The sequence below is a fragment of the Octopus bimaculoides genome, chromosome 2 (genome assembly GCF_046866305.1).
Source record: "Octopus bimaculoides isolate indiv1 chromosome 2, ASM4686630v1, whole genome shotgun sequence".
NCBI lineage: Eukaryota > Metazoa > Mollusca > Cephalopoda > Octopoda > Octopodidae > Octopus > Octopus bimaculoides.
In genome coordinates this window covers 34,431,692-34,458,901 of record NC_142929.1, presented here as the reverse complement: position 1 = coordinate 34,458,901, position 27,210 = coordinate 34,431,692, and the positions used below count along the sequence as shown (strand labels likewise).

General features: G+C 35.5%; 1 protein-coding gene across 1 annotated transcript; it reads left to right on the top strand.

Annotated features, from left to right (window-relative positions):
- The first annotated feature begins 956 nt into the window (after positions 1-956).
- Positions 957-25,484, top strand: LOC106868105 (epoxide hydrolase 4). Its single transcript, XM_014913228.3, has 6 exons — positions 957-1,409; positions 18,225-18,349; positions 19,025-19,137; positions 21,194-21,362; positions 22,236-22,396; positions 24,940-25,484. The coding sequence occupies exons 1-6, from the start codon at positions 1,194-1,196 to the stop codon at positions 25,194-25,196; spliced, it is 1,041 nt and encodes a 346-aa protein (XP_014768714.1). The 5' UTR covers positions 957-1,193; the 3' UTR covers positions 25,197-25,484.
- The last annotated feature ends 1,726 nt before the right edge of the window (positions 25,485-27,210 follow it).

Sequence of the window (27,210 nt, the reverse complement as noted above, 5' to 3'; positions counted from 1 at the left end):
TCATCACTAACTTTTGCCTCTCTCTCTCTCACACACACCCACACACACACACACACCCACAAACACTTGCTCGCTCCTATCGTAATCTTTCGAAATGTACAACAGGATGACCCAGTCCCCGAAAGGGCAACCTCTCTGAACCTGTCAGATCTATCGCTCTCAACATTTTAAAGGTAATGAAACAATCACTAAGATGAGATGGTAATGGGGTGATAGTAATAGTATGAGCTGTAGTTGTGATAGAGGCGGAGGCGACGGAGGTGGTGTTGGTGGTGACCTCCGAATGGGAAGACAAAAAAATGTTTATCACGAAGCTTTGCAAGAAGTTCCAAGTCGACATATATCATTGTTTTGACGAAAATTGTTCATTGTTTGGAAAATATTGGTCAAGTTTAAATAAAATTTAATATGTACTCAATGCATGAAGTATCATTATTGGGTTCAAGGCCCAAAAGAAGAGCCCGATAGGGTGACTTTTAAGCTACTAAATAATATATTCGTGTATAATGAGATGTCAAGTATAATGCAACCGTTCATTTTTTGTACCCCCCAAAATCAATAATATACTTTATCCTCTTAACTGAGGAATTTTTCGCACTTCAGTATAATGTTAAACCCACCGTTATTGCCCTTGATGTTTGGCATTACTTTTTTTTACTCTTTATCAAATAAATACCGTAAATTTTGAAACGAAATAATGCTTTTATATAATGGTGCAATAATATGCCTCTATTTAGATTCAATGGTTCTCAACGGGCATCCATATAAGATTTTGTTAAAGTTTATGTGCAATAAATTAGTTCTACAACACAGAATATTTCAACTTCATTTTTTTTTATCCAATTCTTAATGATATTTAATTATAAAAATATAATAGGATTTTTAAAAAAAACTTTGAGTGGCTATGAAGGTCTCTCTAGGTAAAATAGCAATTAAAGGGGTCCATAGACCAAAGAACGGTTGACAACTGCTGGTTTAGATAAATGACATGAATGTAAGGGAAGTTATTCCTATTACAACTCGTTTCAGTTAAACTTTCTATCAAGTCAGCGGTGTAAGTATAAAGTCACGGTGACTAGAGCGTGTCACTTATTTAAGAGGAGCTGTCATTGCTATCTGCACGAACAGACTTTGATCTTACTGCTGGAAGCCACTGTGGGTTTTTTTCTTTTTCGTCACACCAATTAGTTAAAATGTCGATTATCTATGAAATATCCCGGGCTGCTATTATTCTTCCTTTAATTTTCTTTTATACATGTGTTGCAATAGGGAGATTGATATTGTCTTTCATCAAAAGCCCTTTCAGTATTCTTGGCATATTCGACTTCAGACGGGGTCCAATCTTTAAAGCTCCGCCACCTAAATGGAATGATGAAGAACTCGGGACCCACGGGTTTCTCTCACTCAGTGTAAGTTATATTTTTTACTTTTTAACAACTCATGATAACGCTGCTTTCTTGTAGATTTAGACAATTTGGCATAACTGCAGGGTTTTACCCCCCAGACTTTGGGAGGTCATAACTTTCAGAAAAATGAATATTTTGTAATGAAATTTTCTATGCATATAGTATTTACTATGTAGAATCCGAATATACAAAAATTTCCGATGAAAGTGTTTTGGAATGGGGGTGGGGGACAATTTTCGGAAATTCCAACAGAGTCCACTTAAATTCTTCTTAACTTCCAGGAAAATTAATATTTTTTCGTGAAATTTTCTACAAATATACCTTGATGTATGTACATTTCGAGCATGTAGGAATTTTGAAGGAAACAACTGCAGGTTATTTTTGAGAAGCGTTCCCCACTCGGTGGTGTTTCGGAGCAAGTCGTCTATATTTGTTTCATTTTTCTCTATTATGTGCGTATGTGCATCTGTAGATTTCTAGACAGTAAAGAGAAGCCGTCATAAGAAAACTTTCGTTAAAAATAACATGCACACGATTTTTTTTTCTCAATAGAAGTAAATTCCAAAGTAAACGTTTCTAGTAGAGAAATAGAAGAGAACAGGAGCAAAAATAGGAATATACACGCACGGTTAAATATAGAAATTATCAGTGTCGCTTCCCGAAGAATTTTAAAATGTTAGCTTTCCGAAACTTTTTTTTTCAATCTTGCAAAAACACGAAGATTAAGAATAAACAGAAAAAGTACACAAATATATTTTACACACCTGTCAGGGCAACGGACTCGCGAGGATCGCGGTTTCGATTCCCAGACCGGGCGTTGTGAGTGTTTATTGAGCGAAAACACCTAAAACTCCACGAGGCTCCGGCAAGGGATGGTGGCGAACCCTGCTGTACTCTTTCACCACAACTTTCTCTCACTCTTATTTCCTGTTTCTGCTGTGCCTTTAATTCAATGGGTCAGCCTTGTCACACTGTGTCACGCTGAATATCCCCGAGAACTACGTTAAGGGCACACTTGTCTGTGGAGTGCTCAGCCACTTGCACGTTAATTTCACGAGCAGGCTGTTCCGTTGATTGGATCAACTGGAACCCTCGACGTCGTAAGCGACGGAGTGCCAACAACAACAGTGTTTATAAGTTGTCAGAGTTGTGTCCCCACCCCTTCCATCCAGCAATAAGTTGTACAGAGATAATTGTGATCCACACTTCTTTTTCCAGTTCTAGCATGCTTTCGCTAAAACGCAAAGACATAATGGCATACCTACACAATTGTGCTCCCTACCCCGATTTTGTTTCCTTATAACTTTCAGGTAAAGGGATATTTTGAATGAAATTTTCTACAAATCCGTTTCAGATGATTTCGATTTCAATTATATTGGAATTTAGTAAGAAAACAAAATTATGGGAGCAACTGTCTTCGCAGACTCATATTGTCGTTCAATGCTCGAAACGAGGAATAGATAGACAGCCAACAACTGATGAAGGGTCGTTCTTTATGTTACTTGTCCCGTTTTCCATTTGTTTCTCTCGTTGCTTGCGTATTGAACTCATTGTTTTTGTATTTCATGTTGTTTACTGTTGGTGACGTCATGTACCCATATATGCATGTGTGTGTGTATATATATATATATCCGTTGTCTGTAGTTCATTTTTCTAACGTCCTGTACCCTGTTATGCATCTATATACACATGTAGATGTAAGTATGTACATATATGTGGGTATACATGTATACATATTCTTTGTATTATTATATATATATCTTAATATATAAATCTGAAGTTGTGTGTTTGTGTTAATCTGAAAAATTACAGATATGTGAAAAGTACCAACCCTGCCATCTATTATAACTTTTGTTGTTCTGTTTAATATATACATAGATTATGCCTCCAAAGAAGAGAGTTTGCTGGGGAAAGACAGCAACCGGTTTAAAATGACAGCCACAGACTGCAGCAATTCACCACATTCCAGTAGCTACTTTGAGCATAATGCAAAATGGTGCATCAACACCTTCTGCTCAATCTGATAGAATTCTGGCAAAACTGTTTAGCAACAGATCGCCAGCAATTGCTTCATCACAAATTGCCATCCTAGCTCCTGTGAAAAGGGATTACCCTGCTATGTATAATCAGAGCAGCGCAAAAAGTTGTTTTGCACAAGCATTTCTATAGCCAATTACATGGATGAAATTTATGTATGCTTAATAATTTTACGCAAGACAGCTTTCAGACTTTCCCTATTAATTTCATCGTCTTTTGAATTATGAACATAAGGGTTTTTTCGTTGTAAGGCTTTCTTTTTTAGTTGATTTTCAGCTAGCAAGACTTATCGTAGATGGCATAATAAGTCACACCCGGACAAGGTCGGGTTATACTGCTAGTATATATATATATATATATATATCATCGTCATCATCATCATCATCATCGTTTAACGTCCGCTTTCCATGCTAGCATGGGTTGGACGACTTGACTGAGGACTGGTGAAACCGGATGGCAACACCAGGCTCCAATCTAAATTTGGCAGAGTTTCTACAGCTGGATGCCCTTCCTAATGCCAACCACTCAGAGAGTGTAGTAGGTGCTTTTACGTGTCACCTGCACGAAGGCCAGTCAGGCGATACTGGCAACGGCCACGCTCGAAATGGTGTCTTTTATGTGCCACCTGCACAAGCCAGTCCAGGGGCACTGGCAACGATCTCGCTCGAAAATCCTACGGGAGCCAGTCAGGCGGTACTGGCACCCCACCATCGCTTGACAATCGATGTTGCTGTGTTTACGTCCCCCGTAACTTAGCCATTTGGAAAAACACACTGATAGAATAAGTACTAGGCTTACAATAAATAAATCCTGGGGTCGATTTCTTCGACTAAATGTGGTGCTCCAGCATGGCCACAGTCACATGACCAAAACAAGTAAAACAATTAAAAACTATGCCATTTTAATACCAAGCAACGCCAGGTATCTCTGCTAGTTTAAAATAAAATAAGAAATTAAAAATTTTTTTGCTAAGAACAAGATTAATATTTATAAAAATGGGGAAATCCTGAAATTTGTAAGTAGTTGTTATGAAATGAATGTTGCATCTCCTTTGAAAAGAAACATGACCTCGTTCAGTTTTACCATAAATTTCATGCATCGTTTATTTCCAATCTACTACATACGTGAGAAATTCTGTCCGTGGGTGTGTTTGTGGAGTTGTTAGCTAACTCCTCCTACATCGTTTTATCGATTTTGATGAAACTTGGCATGTGAGTTGAAACCTTGACATGTGTCTGGAAACCTCGTGGCATACTCAGATTGTTGAAAAAAGTCGATAATAGGACCCCTGGAAGGGATCCTTATATATATATATATATAGTATATTTTATTTTAAAAACCAAGGGAAATAACCCATTCATTTTCCTATATTATTTGGTAAAAATGAAATTGAGTATGCTTTTTTCTTAGTATTTGAACTGTTAGAGTTATTTTCGCAATTTATCCAGTACAACCCTTAAACAAGTAAATAGTATTTTCCTAAACAATAGATCCACTTATTTTGGTTAGTGACTTATTCATGAATATACCAACACTAGCGCCCCTGAGGATAATATTCTCTGGGAATGCACAAAAGCCCTTTTCAGAGTTATTTACTTTGAATTGTAATTATCTCATATCTGATTAGCCTGTTATTACGTAATATGCTTCACGATTTTAGTATACATACCTTATTAGTACTTCCTCCTAGGTTCTACATACTCTGTTCGGTATTCTCTGTAAATTCACAAAAACCATTTTAAGGGCTACATACTTTGTGTTGTTGTTATTGGATTAGTGAAACAATTATGAGAACGGAACCAAGGGATAAACCCTGCTTTCCCGGGAATTACTGGGTATGTCAGCTAGTATTTAAATAATTGAAGGCGGTGAGCTGGCAGAATCATCAGCACGTCGGGCAAAATGCCTAATAACATTTCCTCTGTGTTTATGTTCTAAGTTCAAATTCTGCCAAGGTCAACTTTACCTTTAATCCTTTCTGGATCGATAAAATAAATACCAGTTGAGCAATGGGGTCGATGTAATCTACTTGACCACCCCCACTTCAAAATTGCTGGTTTTCTGCCAAAATTTGAAAGCAATTTTTAAATAATTGACAAGTAGTATTGATTTTAATCTATACATCACATTGTGCCAAAATTTAAAACCAATATTTTTTGTATACGAGAATTTCTAGACATAGTTATTCCTTGTATCAAATTCACGAATTTGTAGGGATGAGGTACCATCGATTAAAAGTCAATGAGATCCACTTTATAATCACATAGTTCTAGGTTCAATCATGCTACGCAGTGTTTTGAACAAGTGTTTATTATTGCGTCTATGCAGAATTTGATGGAGGGAAACTGGCAGTCCATTGCTTTTGCACATATATAGACACCTATTGGAGATAGGTGTGGCAAGCATTTCAACCAAAGGGATTCTTCAGTTATTAAAACCTTATAAGTATAGATGGATCCACATTAGCCGTCTAATTTGTGTTTGTGTGTTTGTGTATATCATTCACCCACGGAAATGAATTAATTTTATTTTTAATATCGACATTTACTTTTTAGCAATCGCTGACCCAATTCTTGGTCAAATTAAATGCGGTTAAATTCATTGAAAGACACCGAAACTCTGCTACATTTTGATACACACAAAAGCTAATTCAAAATAGGGACGTTAGAAAATAACTTAGGAGGCAAAAAATAATAAAATATGAGAGCATGATCATTGGGACACCAAACTGTAGTTATGTTTCTGTGCATATGTATTTTTTTTAATCTGTAGAACAAACAGTGACTTAATGGTTGAGAGTTTCACACATGACACTTAAAAAACCTTGGTGAGTGAGTGCTATGCATGAAACTCTCTGTCCTTGATCACTTTGTATCATCTATTTATTATTATTTTTTTTCTAATGGTAGATTTTGAAACAGCTGTCACAAATAAAATGTGATTTTTATGAGTGAAAGGTGGAGGGCATCGGTATATTCTGTCGTTTGACGATATCCTACATTCTAAAATGTGTAATTCATATTAAAGTAAATTAATCTATGTTTCCCAAACTTTTTGATCCCAACTCCTTCATTGTGTTTTCAGAATATGTCACAAAATTTATTTTTCTGTTAATAATATACTGATTACATCTGGGATGCCACATGCTGTGACACCTTCTCCAGCAACAACTTGGTGTATTCAGCTATCAGCCCAGGCTCTATTGCTTGTCAGGCTGAGAAATGCAAACTGTTAAGGTATTGGTCACTCTCTGACAGGTTTATCATCGAAACTGTGGCAGTGGAGACTTCTGGTGTTCTTGGCTCCTAGACCATATCCCTGCTCAGTGATATTGGGGTGGAGATAGCAATCCACAAGTACAAGCCCTTCAAGCCAGAGTAGCTGTTCCAGCACATTTCCCTCACCTTCTTCCAGGGCAATGCCTTTTCCATTTTGTCTGCTAGGACCATGAGGTGGTCTGACATACAAGCAATTGTGTTGTTCCACTCAATGTAAAAATATAAAAAGTAATGTTAAATTATTTTTAAAAAATTGAAATAAATAAAAAATAATAAGTAAAATGGAATCTGCAACAAGAAAGAGAACTATATACCAATTATCTGTGGCACTTAATTTGCTTTTAGGACACTTTCCACTCCAACCAGTCTCATACTGTTAAATTAGTGACAGATGCAATCTTCTATGACACCGGGTCCCAAATTCTTTTTGTTGTGGAGTCCAATAAGTGAAACAAAATTTGTTTTTGAGAGATAATCTATTTATACACACACACACACACACACACACACACACACACACACACACACACACACACACATATATAAAAAATGCAACTTCACTTTGAAATTGTTCATACCATTCTTTTTATCAAGTTTTATTAATAATTCATCTTGTGAACTTTTAGAACCTTATGTTCCTCAGAACGTCATCATCATCATTTAGTATTCATTTTCTATGCTGACACAGGTTGGACATGTATACTGTAGACCACATTTACCAAAAAATGTTATTCTAATCTTACTAGCAATTCTACAATACTTTTCAAATATTCAAGCTGTCCTGTGTTTGTCTTCTGAACTACTATTCTGATAAACATACTCATTCTGACAAACCATCTAAATCCATTTGGTTGCAATTCTTGTCTCTCTTTACCCTCTCCTTCCATCTTCCTCCTAGTTCTCCACCTTCTTCTCACCTCTCTGCTTTTGTGATAATACACTTCTACCCAATATTTTCTTCTCAGAATTGCATTCAATCATCTCTCAAATAACCTGTCTTTCAACTGTTTAATCCTTTAGCATTTAAACCAGCCATATCCAGTCTGTTTTATGTTTAAACCAGCCATATCCAGTCTGTTTTATGTTTAAACCAGCCAGATCCAGCCTCTCACATCCAGCCTACAATGTCATTTTTAAAATATACAATCACATCATCAAAATTTCAAAGCTATGAGATAATGCATGATTAATTCAAAGCAATGTGAGTAAATAAGCATTATATTGGACAGAGTGATCTGAATGCTAAAGGGTTGAACTGAGCATTTACCAATGTGAACTTTAATTGATGCAAGAGGCACTAGCATAACTGGAGGAGGGGGGCAGTAGGGGTAATCCACTCCGGGCAGCACTTTTGGGTCTGCTGTAGGCAATATGTGTTTTTTATGGGGTCCAGGGGTGGAAAATGGAAGGGCCACCCTGGGTGGCACACACTGTAGCTACGCTAGTGGCACCAGGACTTCTAAAGGCTTTGATCTTTTGAAAATGTTCACTAACCAGCAGACATTGTGAGTATAAAATGGTACATGATGATCACTTGTATCTTACTAGCATTTATTTCCTCAACCCTTTGATAAAATGCAAGTTTTGTGCTGTTGTTGATCATTCTCATTAGTCTGAGAAGGTATGTAAACATCATGAGCACTGCCTCTCTTAATAGAACTAACTTCATGGTTTTTCACCTATAGCAAACTCCTTGTATTCTTTTTAATAAGCATTAAGCATGAGTTTTTTTTATTTTTTTTTTATCATCCTTTTCTAATTAGTATTATTTTTAAAACCATTAAGGCAATGAGCTGGCAGAACCATTAGCATACTAAACGAAACACTTAGTAACATTTCATCCATCTGTGCATTCTGAGTTCAAATTCCACTGTGGTCGATTTTGCCTTTCATCCTTTCAAATAAGAGAAAATGAGTACTGGTCAAGTACTGGAGTTGATATAATTGTCTTACCCCTCCACTCAAAAATTGCTGGCCCTGTGCCAAAGTTTGAAACAATTTTTAAACTTTTATTTATGAAAACTTACTGAAAAACAGTCTATTGTTTTTAGCTTATTTGAACTTATTTAAAAATTAACATGTTGTCACCTGTTGAAATGAATGTGTTATTGCTTTTTTATATTTTTTAAATCTAAATAGAAGGTGAGAGACTACATTGTCTATAAAGTAAACAGTTCGTATGTAGGCTTGGTTACTGGTACTCTAAAATATAATAAATGGAACCTTCTGTTTGTTTATTTGGAAAAGATTAGTATCACAAAGAAGGAAAAAAAAAACTTACCAATCCAAATTGACTTCATAGAAACAAAATAGATAAGCTTCAATGCTCTTGGCTTTCTACTCAGGTTTTTGTTTTAAATAAATAAATAAATAAATATATATATATATATATATATATATATATATATATATATAAGAATAGCCTGGGCAAAGTTTAGAGAGCTCTTACCCCTGCTGGCGACAAAGGGACTCTCACTCAGAGTAAAAGGCAGACTGTATGACGCATGCGTACGAACAACCATGCTACATGGCAGTGAAACATGGGCTGTAACTGCTGAGGACATACGTAAGCTCGCAAGGAATGAAGCCAGTATGCTCCGTTGGATGTGTAATGTCAATGTGAATACCTGTCAGAGTGTAAGTATCTTGAGAGAAAAGCTGAACATTAGAAGCATCAGTTGTGGCGTGCAAGAGAGACGATTGCGCTGGTATGGACATGTGGTGAGAATGGAGGAGGATAGCTGCGTGAAAAAGTGCCACACCCTAACAGTTGAGGGAACCCGTGGAAGAGGTAGGCCCAGGAAGACCTGGGCTGAGGTGGTGAGGCAAGACCTTCGTACATTGGGCCTCACCGAGGCGATGACTACGGACCGAGACCTTTGGAAATGGGCTGTGCGTGAGAAGACCCGGCAAGCCAAGTAAGATCGTTGCCAGTGCCCCTGGACTGGTTCTTGTGCGGGTGGCACATGAGATGCACCATTTTGAGCGTGGCCGTTGCCAGTACCGCCTGACTGGCTCCTGTAGGATTTTCGAGCGAGATCGTTGCCAGTGCCCCTGGACTGGCTTGTGCGGGTGGCACATAAAAGACACCATTTCGAGCGTGGCCGTTTTCGTGCGGGTGACACGTAAAAGCACCCACTACACTCTCTGAGTGGTTGGCGTTAGGAAGGGCATCCAGCTGTAGAAACTCTGCCAAATCAGACTGGAGCCTGGTGTTGCCATCCGGTTTCACCAGTCCTCAGTCAAATCGTCCAACCCATGCTAGCATGGAAAGCGGACGTTAAACGATGATGATGATGATGATGATGATATATATATATATATATATATATATAATCTCATTCCAGGGTGAAAAACTAGAGGTAGTCGATAGCTTCCGCTATCTGGGCGACCAAGTTAGTAGTGGGGGTGGGTGCGCTGAAAGTGTAGCTGCTAGAATAAGAATAGCCTGGGCAAAGTTTAGAGAGCTCTTATCCCTGCTGGCGACAAAGGGACTCTCACTCAGAGTAAAAGGCAGACTGTATGACGCATGCGTACGAACAGCCATGCTACATGGCAGTGAAACATGGGCTGTAACTGCTGAGGACATACGTAAGCTCGCAAGGAATGAAGCCAGTATGCTCCGTTGGATGTGTAATGTCAATGTGAATACCCGTCAGAGTGTAAGTATCTTGAGAGAAAAGCTGAACATTAGAAGCATCAGTTGTGGCGTGCAAGAGAGACGATTGCGCTGGTATGGACATGTGGTGAGAATGGAGGAGGATAGCTGCGTGAAAAAGTGCCACACCCTAACAGTTGAGGGAACCCGTGGAAGAGGTAGGCCCAGGAAGACCTGGGCTGAGGTGGTGAGGCAAGACCTTCGTACATTGGGCCTCACCGAGGCGATGACTACGGACCGAGACCTTTGGAAATGGGCTGTGCGTGAGAAGACCCGGCAAGCCAAGTAAGATCGTTGCCAGTGCCCCTGGACTGGTTCTTGTGCGGGTGGCACATGAGATGCACCATTTTGAGCGTGGCCGTTGCCAGTACCGCCTGACTGGCTCCTGTAGGATTTTCGAGCGAGATCGTTGCCAGTGCCCCTGGACTGGCTTGTGCGGGTGGCACATAAAAGACACCATTCCGAGCGTGGCCGTTTTCGTGCGGGTGACACGTAAAAGCACCCACTACACTCTCTGAGTGGTTGGCGTTAGGAAGGGCATCCAGCTGTAGAAACTCTGCCAAATCAGACTGGAGCCTGGTGTTGCCATCCGGTTTCACCAGTCCTCAGTCAAATCGTCCAACCCATGCTAGCATGGAAAGCGGACGTTAAACGATGATGATGATGATGATGATGATATATATATATATATATATATATATATAATCTCATTCCAGGGTGAAAAACTAGAGGTAGTCGATAGCTTCCGCTATCTGGGCGACCAAGTTAGTAGTGGGGGTGGGTGCGCTGAAAGTGTAGCTGCTAGAATAAGAATAGCCTGGGCAAAGTTTAGAGAGCTCTTATCCCTGCTGGCGACAAAGGGACTCTCACTCAGAGTAAAAGGCAGACTGTATGACGCATGCGTACGAACAGCCATGCTACATGGCAGTGAAACATGGGCTGTAACTGCTGAGGACATACGTAAGCTCGCAAGGAATGAAGCCAGTATGCTCGGTTGAATGTGTAATGTCAATGTGAATACCCGTCAGAGTGTAAGTATCTTGAGAGAAAAGCTGAACATTAGAAGCATCAGTTGTGGTGTGCAAGAGAGACGATTGCGCTGGTATGGACATGTGGTGAGAATGGATGAGGATAGCTGCGTGAAAAAGTGCCACACCCTAACAGTTGAGGGAACCCGTGGAAGAGGTAGGCCCAGGAAGACCTGGGCTGAGGTGGTGAGGCAAGACCTTCGTACATTGGGCCTCACCGAGGCGATGACTACTGACCGAGACCTTTGGAAATGTGCTGTGTGTGAGAAGACCCGGCAAGCCAAGTAAGATCGTTGCCAGTCCCCCTGGACTGGCTCTTGTGCGGGTGGCACATGAGATGCACCATTTTGAGCGTGGCCGTTGCCAGTACCGCCTGACTGGCTCCCGTAGGATTTTCGAGCGTGGCCGTTTTCGTGCGGGTGACACATAAAAGCACCCACTACACTCTCTGAGTGGTTGGCGTTAGGAAGGGCATCCAGCTGTAGAAACTCTGCCAAATTAGATTGGAGCCTGGTGTTGCCATCCGGTTTTACCAGTCCTCAGTCGAATCGTCCAACCCATGCTAGCATGGAAAGCGGACGTTAAACGATGATGATGATGATGATTATATATATATATATATATATATATATATGCTTCAGTGTTTTGCTTTACAGTCCTTTTTTTTTTTTTTGTAGTTATTTAATCTTTTTAACTCTCTCATATAAATAAATGCTTTGAATTACTGCTGTCAGATATAGTTTGTTTACTTAAAAGAAACTAAAGCACTTTGCTCCTTTGAACAGACTACATTCCAGTCTTTTCTTATGAACTTAACTATTTACTTTTCAGAAAAGAGTAATTCTGAAATGCCATCTCCATTATAAGCAAAATGTGTTAGGTTATGAGCTCATCATCATTTTTCATTTAATGTCTGTCTTCCATGCCGGCATGGGTTGAATGGTTTGCTTGGAGCTGGTAAGGCCAGGGGCTGCACCAGGCTCCGTTGTCTGTTTTGATATGGTTTCTATGGCTGGATGCCCTTTCTAATGCCATTCACTCTACAGAGTATACTGGGTGCTTTTTATGTGGTACCAGCACCAATGCTTTTATGAAGTACCAGCACCTGTATCAGTTCTGCTGTGGTGGACAGGTCTTCTTGAATACAGTAATTCATGGACTATTATTTATGCTGAAGTGTATAATCATTGATGGAGGAAAATAAAATTGTCTAGAAACTAAACCCTATTATTTTATGTTGTTACATTTCTATACATTTATTTATCATTTATTTATAAGTTTGTTCACTTTCACATTATCAAGTTATGACTAGACTATACTTGCCAATGATGCCAAATTAAGAAACTTGTTCATACTTCTAAACTTTTGGAAAATATTCAGATTTAACAAATATTTTTCACTATATATTTGGTATTTCAGATTTTAATGTTATATTATTATCACAATGAAAATCAAAGCAATAATGTATATATTCATTCTTAATAGATTCCAGCAGACTTGTATGAGAATTTGTGATTCACTGCTGAATTTCATATTCAGAAAACAACTTCTCTCTTGAGATCAGCAGTTCTCAATCATTTTTTTACTTATGGACCTTTTGATTCCTATTTTGCTTGGTTGGACCCTCATAGCTATTTGAGGTTTAAAAAAATCCTATAATATTTTTAGATTTAAATATTATTATAAATCATATAAAAAAATTGTTAAAACATTTCGTGTAATATAGAAATATAACCAGTTTATTGCACATAAATTTTAGCAATAAAATCCTATGTAGACCCCAGTTGAGAACCTCTGCTATAGATGATCACCATGCTTTAAAAATGCTGTAACCTTACCTCTTATTTGTCAATCCCAAAATGAATGTACCAAGTTACATTTATACAATTAGTTGGATTCACATGATTTAAGTTAACTTTTATTTTTAAGTACTCAAGCACAAAATTTCTGAAACCATAAACATTAGTGAGGCAGTAACATAATTAGTTACGTACTTTAATTAATTATGTACTTTATGTACTTTAATTAGTTATGTACATAATTAGTTATGTACTCACAAATTTTTATGAAAATATCTTTTTATATAATTTTATCTGTGAGGTTAAGAATTTCACTTCACAACCTTGTGGCTTGGGACTCAATCCTAGTGTGTGGCACCTTGAGCAAGTGTCTCTTTCTATAGACTTGGGTTGACCAATACCTTGTGAATAAAATTTGGTTGTTGAAAAACTATACTAAAGCACATTGTGTGTGTGTGTGGTGTTTATGTTTGTTGGTTTATCAAATTGTGTCCCTTTTTCAAATATGTAATTTTATGATTTGATAAGTTAAGTAACGGAGTCAATACTGTTGACTGAAACCTTTGACAGCAGTACCCCTGCATGGTCACAATCTAATGACTTAGACTAGTAAAAGTGGACTGTATATGTTCTTTTATTCTTTCACTGATTTCAGACATAGGACTGCCAGATATTTTAAGCATCTCAGCAGTAATTCTTGATAGACCAGTTTTCCCTGTCTTTATTTCCTTAATTACCTTATTTATTATACTACTGTCAATTAGGATATCTGGTCTCCCTGTTGGGTTCACATTAAGAAGACTCTCTTTCTCCCATGTATTCTCTACATGTAATAATATACCTTCATAGCTATACTCCCACAGCTCATTGTTTTCAGACCTTACTTGGAAGCAGGTGAGGATTGGTGACAAGGAAATCTATCTCAACAAATTCCAACCAGCCCATGCTGACATGGAAAAACGAACATCAAAAATGATGATGGTGATGATATATTAGCACATCTTTTTTGTATAGAGTACCACTTTGTCTAATATGGATAAAAGTGAATTTGATTGTTATTGCTTATCCCTAGGTTGGCTCTGATTGAACAGACTAATGATGAAAGTAGTCCAGGCTAGATTTGTGTTTTAGTATATCAGGAACTACTTATTGAATTCATCCTTCGAAATGGTTTTGTCTAATTTAAAGACTTGAGTGCCATTTCTAGCAGATCAAGTGACTATCTAGAAACACTATTTTGGAACATCAACACCAGCTGATATACACAGTTATAAACCTTTCAGGAGGGAAAACGGATCTTTTTTAAAATGGGGGCCACATTTTTCATTAACGAAACACTTTGAAACTTGGAACACTGGTAGAATGTGTCATATAAAACATCTTTTTCTCTTAGTTTTCTTAAAAAAAAAAGAAATCCATAAATTATTCCATGTTAAAGTTGTCGTATTTCTGTAATTTCAACCAATCACTGACGTCCATTCAACCGATATACATTAAGTGCCGACTACATAAACAAACGATTCTGAAACAATTAACCCTAACTCTAACCCTAACCCTAACTCTAGGGTTAGGGTTAGGGTTAAAGCAAATTTAAAATGAAAAAAGCAAATAAAACGAAGGTATGGAGATTAAATACGCTTTACATCGCTTAATGAGCCAAAGGAGTGAATGTAAACAACTGAATACTTGTCAGTGATTGGTTGAAATTATCGAAATAAGACAATTTTTTACATGAAATAAATTCGAATACAAAAATATTTTTCTGTTCTATAACACAAAATAGATAAGTATACGAAGTTTGAAAGTCTTTTGGTACCAAAAACACTACGTAAAACATTAATGAAAAGTGTGGCCCCCGTTTTAAAAAAGATCCGGGAAAACATATTTTTACATCATAATATATACACCAGGCAAACAAAACAGTACACTTGCCTGCTAGAAAACCTCTCTTTCTCTCTCTCTCTCTCTCTATCTATCTCTATCTCTCTCTCTCTCTCTCTCCCTCTCCCTCTCTCTCTCTCTCTCTCTCTCTCTCTGTGAAACTTTCAAATGGTTGATAAGATTTACCTATTGCTAACCATACTTGAATATGATATAAATTTGGAGTGCTTCTATTTTTGGCTTCTAACTCTGCTGTTAAATCTAGAGGTCAGTGTTCTAGATTTTGAACCTTGTCAGGTTGTAGATAATAGTAAGAGCTCAATTTTTTTCTGTCTACATTTGAACTCACATTTTTGTGACATCTCTTGCATTCTATTAATGTTAGGTTTAAGTTTGGTGTAACTTTACGTATCTGATAACTTGAGCAAATACTATGGACACTCAAATACAGGACAACATGAAAGTACATATGTAGAGCTTTCTCGCAAAAAAGTGTCCCTAGAAAAGAAAAAGGGTCATGTTATACTTAAAGTCCTTAAAAAAAGTAATTTTTTGTCCCTCAAGAAAAACTTTCAAAAGCAAACCTTCATTTATTTAGAAGCATATGCAGTAAATGACAAAGATGAATGTATTCTATTCTTTGATCATTTAGATAGAGCCCAATGCAGTTTGCCACTGTCTCGAGGAAGATTAGTTGATCTTGTGTATCACCCAAGGAAATAGCAAGTAGTGCAAGATTATCTGCAAAATCTATTAGTTCCATGTATTTTCTCCATTAATACTTAAAGTATAATCAAGAGTAATGATAAAAAGGAAGGGCACTAAAGTATTACCTTGAAGAATTCATGAAATTACATCAAACATCTCAAACTCATCATCAGAGGTTAGGATTTTGTATCTCTGTAAAGTACTTTGATTGTGTCAGTTATCTTTCGAAGTATACCATGTTACTGCTGTAGCTCAAAAAGGTTTGCTCAGTGAACTGAGCAGAAAGCCTTTCTAAATTTACAAATTTCCGAGCGAGATCGTTGCTGGTGCCCCTGGACTGTCTCTTGTGCAGGTGACACATGAAATGCACCATTTTGAGCGTGACCGTTGCCAGTGCTGCCTGGCTGGCCTTCGTGGGATTTTCGAGTGAGATCGTTGCCGGTGCCCCTGGACTGGCTCTTGTGTGGGTGGCACATGAGGTGCACCATTTTGAGCATGGCCGTTGCCAGTACCGCCTGACTGACCTTCGTGCGGGTGACACGTAAAAGCACCCACTACACTCTGAGTGGTTGGCGTTAGGAAGGGCATCCAGCTGTAGAAACTCTGCCAAATCAGATTGGAGCCTGGTGTAGCCATCTGGTTTCACCAGTCCTCAGTCAAATCGTCCAACCCATGCTAGCATGGAAAGTAGACGTTAAACGATGATGATGATTAATACCACATTTGGACAGCAAAGAGTTATTTGTAACTAGCAGGACTTATGGAAATTCCATGGTATAAGTCAGCATATTTGAAAACATCATGTTTGTATATTAAACACAAGCAAGGAATTAAAAAAAAAATTTTTGTTATCCTGCAAGTTGATGAAAACAGTACTTTTTAAAACGAATTTCAAAAGTATTGTTTATTTACCTCTTTGTAATATGTTTGACAGATATGATGTGCTTTATAGTTTAAGGAAATAAAAGATGAATTAAAAAAATAAAGCGTATTCATATATACTGATTAATTGTTTATTATTTAAATCTTTATTACATATTTTTACAAAGTAAATAAATAAATACAAGCTATAGATACAAACATTCTACATTACAAATGGGACTATATGAACTATATGTGACATACATATAGAAATAGAAATAGAAAATGAAATAATTTAAATGTGTATGAAATAGGCATTGTATGTGATCACAGAAAATACTTTACAAACTGTGAACTTTATGTAATATAAATGACATACATATACATGAGATTAATAAAATTCTAGACTTACTTTCTCAGCACTTCTTTTATACACACTAAAAAAGTAAGAGTTTTATTTTCTTGTTTGCCTTGTTTGTTGGTCTCAACACAGATGTTAATACCTGCCTTAAGGTTAATCTGCCATGAGAAAAACCAGTTTGATTTTTCCCTTTCAATCAGTTTAACAATGAACGAGACAATTTAAAATCAAATTGTTCTGTTACTTAGTAGCTATAAGAAGAAAAGCTATCCTACCATAGATAATTGGTAATGTGAGGTCACCTTTCTTATTACACCTCCTTTTACAAATAAATCATCATTGTATCAATAGAAGATTTGAAGGACAAACTGTCTAAAAGTGCCCCCCCCCCCATCAAGAATTGTAATGTATGCTAGGAGCAGTGCAGTTTTTACCTCTCCCACCAACTTTGTACAGAATTAACCAACAAAAGGCATTAGCCTTGTTCATTATTGGAACTTTTTATGACTGTTTTTTTTTGTGGCAATACTTTAAAACAAATTAATTTACATAAGAAAGCAGCTAATTAACTCTATCAGTTATTAATCGTTAACATTGTTATTTATCTATTCATTCATTCACACACACATACACGTATCGCTGACCACTACATTTATATTTTTTTTCTCCTTTTTTTTTTCTCTTTGTTTCACTCCTTATTTTTTTTTTCTCCTTGTTTCTCTCTTTATTTCTTTCTGTGTTCCTTTCAGTTGAAGAGCATAGGCTCGAAACGTCAAAGACTTTCTCTATTCCCGAGTGTTAAACTAATACATCCATTTGTTGTTTACACCACCTGTCTTCGTCTGTTGTTTTTTTCGTAAATTCTCCCATATATATATATATATATGTGTGTGTGTGTGTGTGTGTTCATTTATCTATTTATATATTATTGTTGTTGTTATTTATTATTAAGGTAGCAAGCTGGTAGAATCGTTAGCATGCTGCACGAAATGCTTAGCAGTATTTTTCCCATCGCTACATTCTGAGTTCAAATTCTGCTGAGGTCGACTTTGCCTTGTATCCTTTCAGAGTTGATAAATTAAGTACCAGTTGAACACTGGAGTTGATGTAATTAACTCATCCCCCACCAAATTGCTGACCTTGTGGCAAAATTTGAAACCATTATTATTATTATTATTATTCATTATTATTATTAATTGTTTTGCAGAATGTTAATGTCCACTATGTTAGTATAGGAGATAAAAATAAGCCCTTGATGCTTTTCATCCATGGTTTCCCAGAATGTTGGTATTCCTGGCACTATCAAATAGTTGAGTTCAGTAAAAATTACAGGTAAGATTCTAACTTACTTCACCTGTAATTATAAAACTTTGATTTAAACATGTCATCAGATTTGTTTCACATCTTTGTTATTAAGAAATAGAAATTAAAATTTCATGATACTTATATACCATTTTTTCATATATTTTGTACTAGATTTGAACTAATAAATTTCTCTTTCAACAAGCATCATATTTTCTCAGTTTTCATGTTATCACAGCAGGAGAAAACCCTGCATATCTATCTCTTTAATAATAACATTCTACCTGCACTTTTATATGCAAGTGAGATATGGAACAGTGGCTGGCTATCATACAGAGGACCACAGAAAGATCCATATTGGGGATATTATTGGGGGAACATATCTGAAACAAAGTAATTTGTGAACAAAGTGCAGTGAATGAAGTGATTATGGAATCCTCGAAGCACGAGCTTAACTGTGCGAGCGATTGTCATAAGATTCACAAGAAATGGTGGAACTATGCAGTTATCAAGTGTTAATCCAAGAGATCAAATAAGATCACTTGGAAAATCTCAAATACAAAAAGTTATAGTCAAATAATATGGCCCAATGGAAATACATTATGATAGCCTAACAATCTGGTCAATAAAGAGATAAAGTGAATATGTTATTAGATTAACTTAGTGAATATTAAAGATTTTCTCAAATATTTCATTTCATTTCAGAGTTGTTGCTTTTGATCAAAGGGGATATTCACTCTCTTCTAAATTTACTGATAAGAAGTATTTCACAATTGAAAAACTATCTGCTGATGTGTCTGAAGTTATTCAAACTCTTGGTATGTTCCTGCTAAAGACAAATTATTTTGCTGATATTTCAATCTAAGTTAAATCAAATGTTTTTTTTTTTTTTTACTAGTATTAAATTTTTCAGTTATTCTTTAACTTTACTGTGGTGTTTTATATATATATATATATATATATATATATATATATATATATATATATATTTAGATGTTTTACTTATGAAATTTCAACAGTTAATAAATGCACCAACAACTTTACTTTTCAACCACCATTCTCCTGAAAAAATATATTTTATAAATTATACTCCATTCCAACCCCATCTCAAAGTTAGATTTGTAATTTTAGACTTTCAGATAAAGCGAGTAGGTCAGTGGTTATTACTGATAGTGCCATTTCAGAGTTCAAATATTGAAACTGTCACCTTATTTTATCACTCATAAGCATATTAAATATCAGTAAAAGTATGTAAATTATTTCGTATGTGTATTTGGTGTGCAAGATTCTTGATGTAAATTATGTGAGGTGATGTATCTCCATTAGTTTCAACAATGAAAACTCAGTTGATCAGTCAATTAAGTTACCTGCTCATTGAATAAGCATGTAAGTGGCTGAGTATTCCACAGATATGTGTACCATTTATATAATCAACATGATGAATTAACATGACACAGTATGTGACAACTCTGTACTTTTGAAATACAGGTACAATCCAGTTCAATCGGTTTCACTCATAAGGCTAGTGTTGTTGACCTGAGATAATTTTGTAAAAGAAACTTTCTCAAGATGTTTTGTTGTGAGATTGAACTTGGGGCCTAAGCAAACTTATCTATTCGGCTGTTCTGTATCAATCAACAAAATTTCTGTAATAAAGTAGTGTATGGACTATAATTTATTCAAAATACAACTACACCAGTTATTTGTAAAAGGCATTGAACTATATGATTAAAAATTCATAACTTAGCATTTTATTCAATTTTATGCATGAGAATTTTAAAGAAGACTGGTCTAAACAGAACAGGAAGAGACACATGTGATGGAGAGTCACTGAGGAGGTCACCGGACGTGAAGATTTCAGACAAAGGGCACTAAAATAATAATAATGATAATAATAAAGCTGATGTGAAGAACAAGTATATAGTTTGTGTGATTAATTGCAACGAAAAAAAAATGAAAAATGACCATCCCCAAATGTAACAATTTTAAAAACACTAAGGAGTTAAAAAAGCAGTTTAAGAGAGGGAAGAGAAGAGACTTTTCCAGTCTTTACAAGATGTTTTGTAATATAATAAAATTACACAAAAGACATTACTGAGAAATCATCTGATATTATTTTAAATGATCTAATCCATGAATAATTTTCACATAAAAACTATGTCCTCCCAAGTTATATTGAGACCTCATAGGTACATGAAAGGTGGTGAACTGACAGCCTTTAGGGCACTCTGAGTTCAAATCCTGCTGAGATCAACTTTGCTTTTTCATCTTTTCATGGTTATTGAAACAATGTCAATTCAAGGTAGTAGATTGATGCAACTGTCTGATGGTCAGGCAAAATACCTTGTGATTCAGTCTCTTTGTGCACTGATAATAATGTCCACAACAACACTCATAACAAGTTAAATGAACCAAAGTTGGGTGGCCTTTCATTTGGACAAAGATCAGTGGCATAGTGAGGGAGGCTTGCATACATGGGAAATTGTGACACTTCCTCATAAAAATCTTACCCAGCTCTATACATACATATGTAGATACATGATCAACTTTGACCAACTAAGGCCCTAAAAAAAAGATACTTGTTAGATTTTGCTTCACTGAACAGGTCTAATAAGGCCAAATCATGTCCAAAATTTTCCCTGTACCTTGCAATGATCATTAACTCTCCATAACATATCCCCATCTAATTTTTAATGAATTTAAATTTCAAAGTTCTTCCCATTGCCTGCCTTGACAAGAATTATCATGAACACTAAAGCTTTTCTTTTCATTACAGGCTTAATTATTGTATTAACTTGCACTTTATAAAATTATTTCTTATATTCATGGGGAAAATTAAACAGCTACAAGTTATATTTTATTTATTTATTATAGGTTACAAAAACTGTGTGCTTGTCGGCCATGATTGGGGAGGTGCAGTAGCATGGAATACAGCTATAAATTATCCTCAGTTGGTTTCCAAATTAATCATTATGAACTGCCCACATCCAACAGTTTTTTCGAAATATCTTCGGAGCCATTTCTCTCAACTTAGAAAATCATGGTAAGAATATCACATTATCTATTCACTCCAAAGCTGCTCCTCCCAACTGGAACATAGCAAGATGTTTGCTAGGATATCTGCAAGAAATAATGATGTATAGGTTAATTGTATGTAAATGCATTTTTGAATCATTTTTGGTTTTAATTCTATTATTAAACATGGCAGGACCACTAGAGTCTTTTCTGCAGCATTTGTTCCGGCTTTTTACATTCTGTGGTCAGTTTTACCTTTCAACCCACAGGGGCTGATAAAATAAAGTACCAGTCAAATACAAGGACTGATGTCATTGACTGACCCCTTCCCATCAAATTTGGTGACATTGTGCATTAGTTAGAAACTATTGAGAAAACCTGGCATCTTCAAGTAATAAGGCAGCCTGAGAAGAAAAATGACTTCTTAAGAGAAAGTTCTGACCAAACAAGGGTTTGGCTAAGATGAATTTCATAAACTTTCTTTGAGACATCTCATGAATTTAGGATGGTCAACCATTTCCAAGTTAGTTTTATTTGTTTAATATCTTATGATATGTAAGAGAAAGGAAAATATAAATAAAGACATTTAATCATTCTGAGACGGGGAATGTTTTGGTGGGGTTCTCCATGTTGGGAAATGCTGCTCTAAAGTATTTTTAAATACAGTTTTTTTTTTCTTACAGTTTAAACAAAATATTTAATGTAATTTCAAAGAGTTGCAAGGAGTATAAAATTAGTTCTCTCAACTTTATTTTCTTTCATATATCCTTGATACACACACCCAAAGCTTTGCTTAAATGTAGCCTACATTTGCTGTTCAATATTGGATTAAATATCAATGCACTTAACATCGTAATTTTTATATAGTATCTCACTCACATTTTTTATTCTTTCATTACAGGTACATGTTTTTCTTCCAAATGCCATATATCCCAGAATGGATATACTCATTCAACAAATTTGAGGCTTTATCTAAAATTTTCACCAGTCGTGTTGGAGTCAGAAGTGAAAATATGACGAGTGATGATATTGATGTTTACAGATATGCCTTTTCTCAACCAGGTGAGCTGATCTTAGTATTTTAGGAATGTTCTAAGCCTTTTAATATCATCATCTTTTGGTATGCTTATTTTAACCCCATTCAGTTTTCATTTCACATTACTTTTACACACACACGCACATGTATAAAGTACTTTATTCTAATACTTTTATCACTGATGCTTTTTTTCTTTGCTTTTGTAGTTCTTTTTTTCTTCAAATCCTTTCATGAACCAAGTAACATAAATATGTATATATCTAGTCTACTACCAGCTGAGAAATCTGGTGTGACAAATGCTGAATTTAAACATTTACAAAGGTCAATGTTAAAATTGATATATTCACTAGTAATATAAAGCTTTTATTTTTAATTTTGTCATTGCCATAGTGTTATTTCCTGGATGTTATGCTAGATTTAATGGCTAGTAGTTCATTGAGACATCCCCCATTTATTAGGTCTCTTTTTTTTCTGTATTTGCCAGTCTTACATTGATGCAAGCTGTCAGCTCTTTCAACTGTCCTGCACAGCTTTTACACTCATATACTGTGTTAAGTTATCAAAACTAGACTTATGTTTACCAGTTACAACTAAGTATTCAATTAGTTATTCTCATTTCTTGGTTTCCTAAATATATATATATATATATATATATATGAACTATTCAGCAACATCAACATATCTAAATGTCATCATATGATAATTCAGCAGATCTTAATATATTAACTTTTTATCTTAGTCTTACACTCATTACACTTTTGAAATGGTGCAGTTTGTGGTTTCTCTTCCTTGATTTGATGACTGTTAGCTTATTGCTCAAACTGACCATTTGTATTTATTGATTTGTATATTTAGTAAGGAATTTAGCATACACATAGGTGTCTGCCAAGATTCAGTTCTTAGCCCTCTTTTGTTTATTATTGTTCTCCAGACCATAGCAGATGATCAAGGCTAGCAATAAAATTTCTTGTAAGCAGAAGATCCAGTTCTCTTAGACAATCAGTCAACCAATTAGAGGCATAGTTGCAAATGTAAAAGTAAAGGCCCCCACCTTTATCTTTTAACCAGAAGGAAAGGACAGTGCTTATGATCCTTTACAAGGCCTCTGAAATTGGAGGGAGGGAGATATACTCTAATCAGAGCCCTAGCCTAAATTTTTGCAATGGAATGGACTTTGCCTAAAAGTACCTAAGCTATCAAGTAGGGTGTTAAACTGGACAACAGTAGTCCATGGCAAGATTTGAACTTAGAATGTGAAGAGCTATATCAAATACTACAAGGCCTCCTATTCAACATTCTATTTCCACCAGCTTAGACTGGTACATTATTGGTTCCTGAAGCATGAACGACAAAGTTGACCTCTGTGGAATCTGAACTCAATACGCAAGGTGCTGGAATAAATATCCCAATGCTTTTCATCTCGTGCTCTAATGACTTAGTCAATTCATTGCCTGAAATCAAGAGGTCTAAAAGTAAACCTAGTAAAGAGAAAAATCTGAAAAAATACTGAACTCATCTGCTACCTGGGAAGTGCCCATGCTTGTTATGCAGGAAAGGGGTTGGTTGGAATTCTATACTGTGTACCTTGTACAAACTAGACGTGCACAAAAGTTACAGGCAGGATGACAGAAGGACTATATATATATATTGCTTTATCTTCGAAACGTCTAGTTAGAATAGAGGCAGCTGATGAATAATTCCAAGTGGCTTTCTGTTTTCCTATGTGTTCGTTCCGTTGTCTGTAGTTCATTGTTCTAACGTCCTGTACCCTGATATGCATCTATATACACATGTAGATGTAAGTATATACATATATGTGTATATACATGCATATATATATTTATATATATATATATAGCAAAGATACAGGAGTAGTTAACAGTAAGATCACCCAAGAAGTAGTTGATAGGTTCTGTTACCTAGATATCATAATCAGCAGTGGAGGGGGATGTAAGTAAAGTAGTTAGAATAAGGACAGGATGGAAAAAGATCGAGGAATTATTCTGTTGGTAACAAAAGCACTTTTTCTTTGAGTGAAGGATGGATTGTATGGTGCTAATGTATGAAGTGTGTTTTTGTATAGCATCAAAAACCTGGGCTTTCAATGTGAAGGATATGTGTTGGCTGGATAGAAATATGCTAAGTATACTCCACTGGATGTTTTCATGTTAAGGTGTGTGAATGACTGAACCGAGAGAAAAAAATAGGTGCAAGAAAAATCATGAAAAATGTGTAAAATGGTAACAACTATATATATTTTGATAGTTGTATCAGGTCTTTATTAATAGCATTATTTCTTGGAAAAGTATGTCTACATGACTCATTTATGATTTGCAAAGGTATAATAAGTTGTGCTATGTCTACAATGTCACTTGTAAAATGTTTTATCTAATGGTACTCACCTATAGTAAACCACTATATCGACATAATAAACAATACTGGAAATGTATTAAGATCATTGTATTTTGTTGAACATTGATGCACTGATTTTCATAGAAAAAATTATATTGTCATTATTTAAAGGTTTTTCTTCAGTGACTAAATGAAACTAAATTTGTTTTCTTTTCAGGAGCAACTACAGGACCCATCAACTATTACAGAGCAAATTTTCACAGAAGCCAGGCTAAACTACCTACAAACATTCTGAAAATGCCTGTTCTCATAATATGGGGAATGCAAGATGCTTTCCTCAACCATGAAATGGCTGCAGAATGTAGTAAATATGTTAATAATCTTTTGATAAAATACATTGAAGATGCTACACATTTTGTTCAACTAGACCGACCAGAAATTGTTAATAATATCATGTGGCAATTTCTAAAATAGTTACCAAAATATAGTTCTTTTAATTGTTAATTAACCAAATGTATACAGTTGTCTTATAATTTAAATTCTTTATATTTTTTTAAAGATTATTTTGATGTTATCTTTTTCCTTATGAAGAGAGACTTGAAAACTGTACCAATGCAAAAGTTATATATATATATATAAAAGCAATTCTTCAACTGATACAATTGTAAAGGTGGTTTTTCAATTCTATATAATCGACAATCCAGTTTGTTTTCCAATAAATCTTGTGTTTATGACTTTGCAATAAATAATTTTAAAAACTCATCTGTATTTCTTTAAATTAATTTATTCTTGAATTGATAGCAATATTCTATATACTTGGGCATTTGAATTTTCCTATACAATAGAATGACAAGTTGGATTCAGTATCTCTTGGTTACACTTTCTAACTCTGTTGCATCAGAAATGTATACTAGTTATATAGTGGAGTTTATCAGCTAATCCCTTTTTGAAAAAGAATTAGCTTTCTGTTTGTGAAAAGAAATTCATATTCAGTGCATAACCTTTTTAATATCAGTCTGCCTTATCATGTATTTTTAATGTTATATTTTTCATAATTACTTATGAAATGAAAACAGAAACATAGTCAACATCATTAGTATAATGAAACAGTGTAATAAATATCTCTAAATTTACCTATCAAAAAAAAAAAAAAAAAAATTAATAAAATATGGTATCTCCATAGGTTCCAGTTATATAAAAAAAATTAAAAAAATAAAAATGACTGTGGTGTTAAGTTTAGACCAAAAGCTAGATTTCATTGGAAAGCTTAATTAGTTCAATTACCCAGGCTTTATCAAAGATTGAGGGTATGCAACTACATGGATATTAAAAACTCCTGTTCTAACATAGAAAACTACATACATTTTAAATCTTATAAATGCATTTTCAGTTGCAATATGTATTGGAGACCAATGTGTAGTAACTTATTTTTTTATTGAGGCAACAATCTTTTTATACATTTCTATCCAAGGAAGTTCTTTCCAGATTTAGTTCCATGTAACCCCAGTCATCTTCCAGAGATATCATTGTACTTGGACTGAACAATATTTCTTTTGATTAGGTACAAATTCATCGATTTACAGAATTTACCTGGACATCACTTATCTCATAGAAGGTATGTGAAATGGTTTCAGCTGGAAACTGAGACCTGCTCAAGGTCTCTGCTTGTTAGGTTATCATTTTATACTCTGTACCATTCAGTGATATTCTATAAATAATTTTGTGTGACAACTGTCTAGCTGATTATCATTGTAGGGTGAAGGAACGTCTTTATCAATCTATTACTCATATTTAAGTATTTAAGTCAAGTCCATGATTTAACACATTTATTTCTGACTGAGGTCAGTATTATGTCATTTATGTTGCTAATGCTCTTGGTAATTCAGTAACAAATATTGAGAATGTAAATAACCTTATCATGATTTTAATGTTTTAAATAGAACTGTCTTAGAAGTTTTGTTACCCCTTTTCTGTTTTGAAGACACACACATATATATATATATGTGTACATATATTCACCTGAAATGAACTTTTAACCTGTTCAAAAGAGAAAAGGGTACTTATCTATGTAAGCATTTCACAAATCAATAATTAACAACAATTCTAACATAATTTTATTTAAAAGACTAAAATCACGATATACATATATATATATATATGATAGGCTTTTCATTTTCTGTCTACCAACTCCATTCACAAGGCCATGGTCAATATGAGGCTATAGTACAAGACACTTGCCCAAGGTGCTGTGTAGTAGGAGCTTTTTCATTTCTTTCTTCTTGTTCTTCTTCTGTCTTGCAAGTTACTTGGCAAACTCACTAGTGCTGGTGGCGTGTAAAAGCCCCAATACACTTTGTTAAGTGTATGGCATTAGAAAGAGCATCCAGCTGTAGAAACCATGCCAAAGCTGACATTGGAGCCTGATATAGCCTTGCGGAGCACTGAATCCTATCAAACTGTCTAAGCCATACCAGCACTCAGAGTGGAC

Bases quoted from the DNA above. Each gene is read 5' to 3' on its own strand.
- LOC106868105 (XM_014913228.3), top strand. From the start codon at position 1,194: ATGTCGATTATCTATGAAATATCCCGGGCTGCTATTATTCTTCCTTTA. The intron at 1,410-18,224 runs GTAAGTTATATT...ATTGTTTTGCAG, and splicing joins ACGGGTTTCTCTCACTCAGT to AATGTTAATGTCCACTATGT. The intron at 19,138-21,193 runs GTATGTTCCTGC...TATTTATTATAG, and splicing joins TGAAGTTATTCAAACTCTTG to GTTACAAAAACTGTGTGCTT.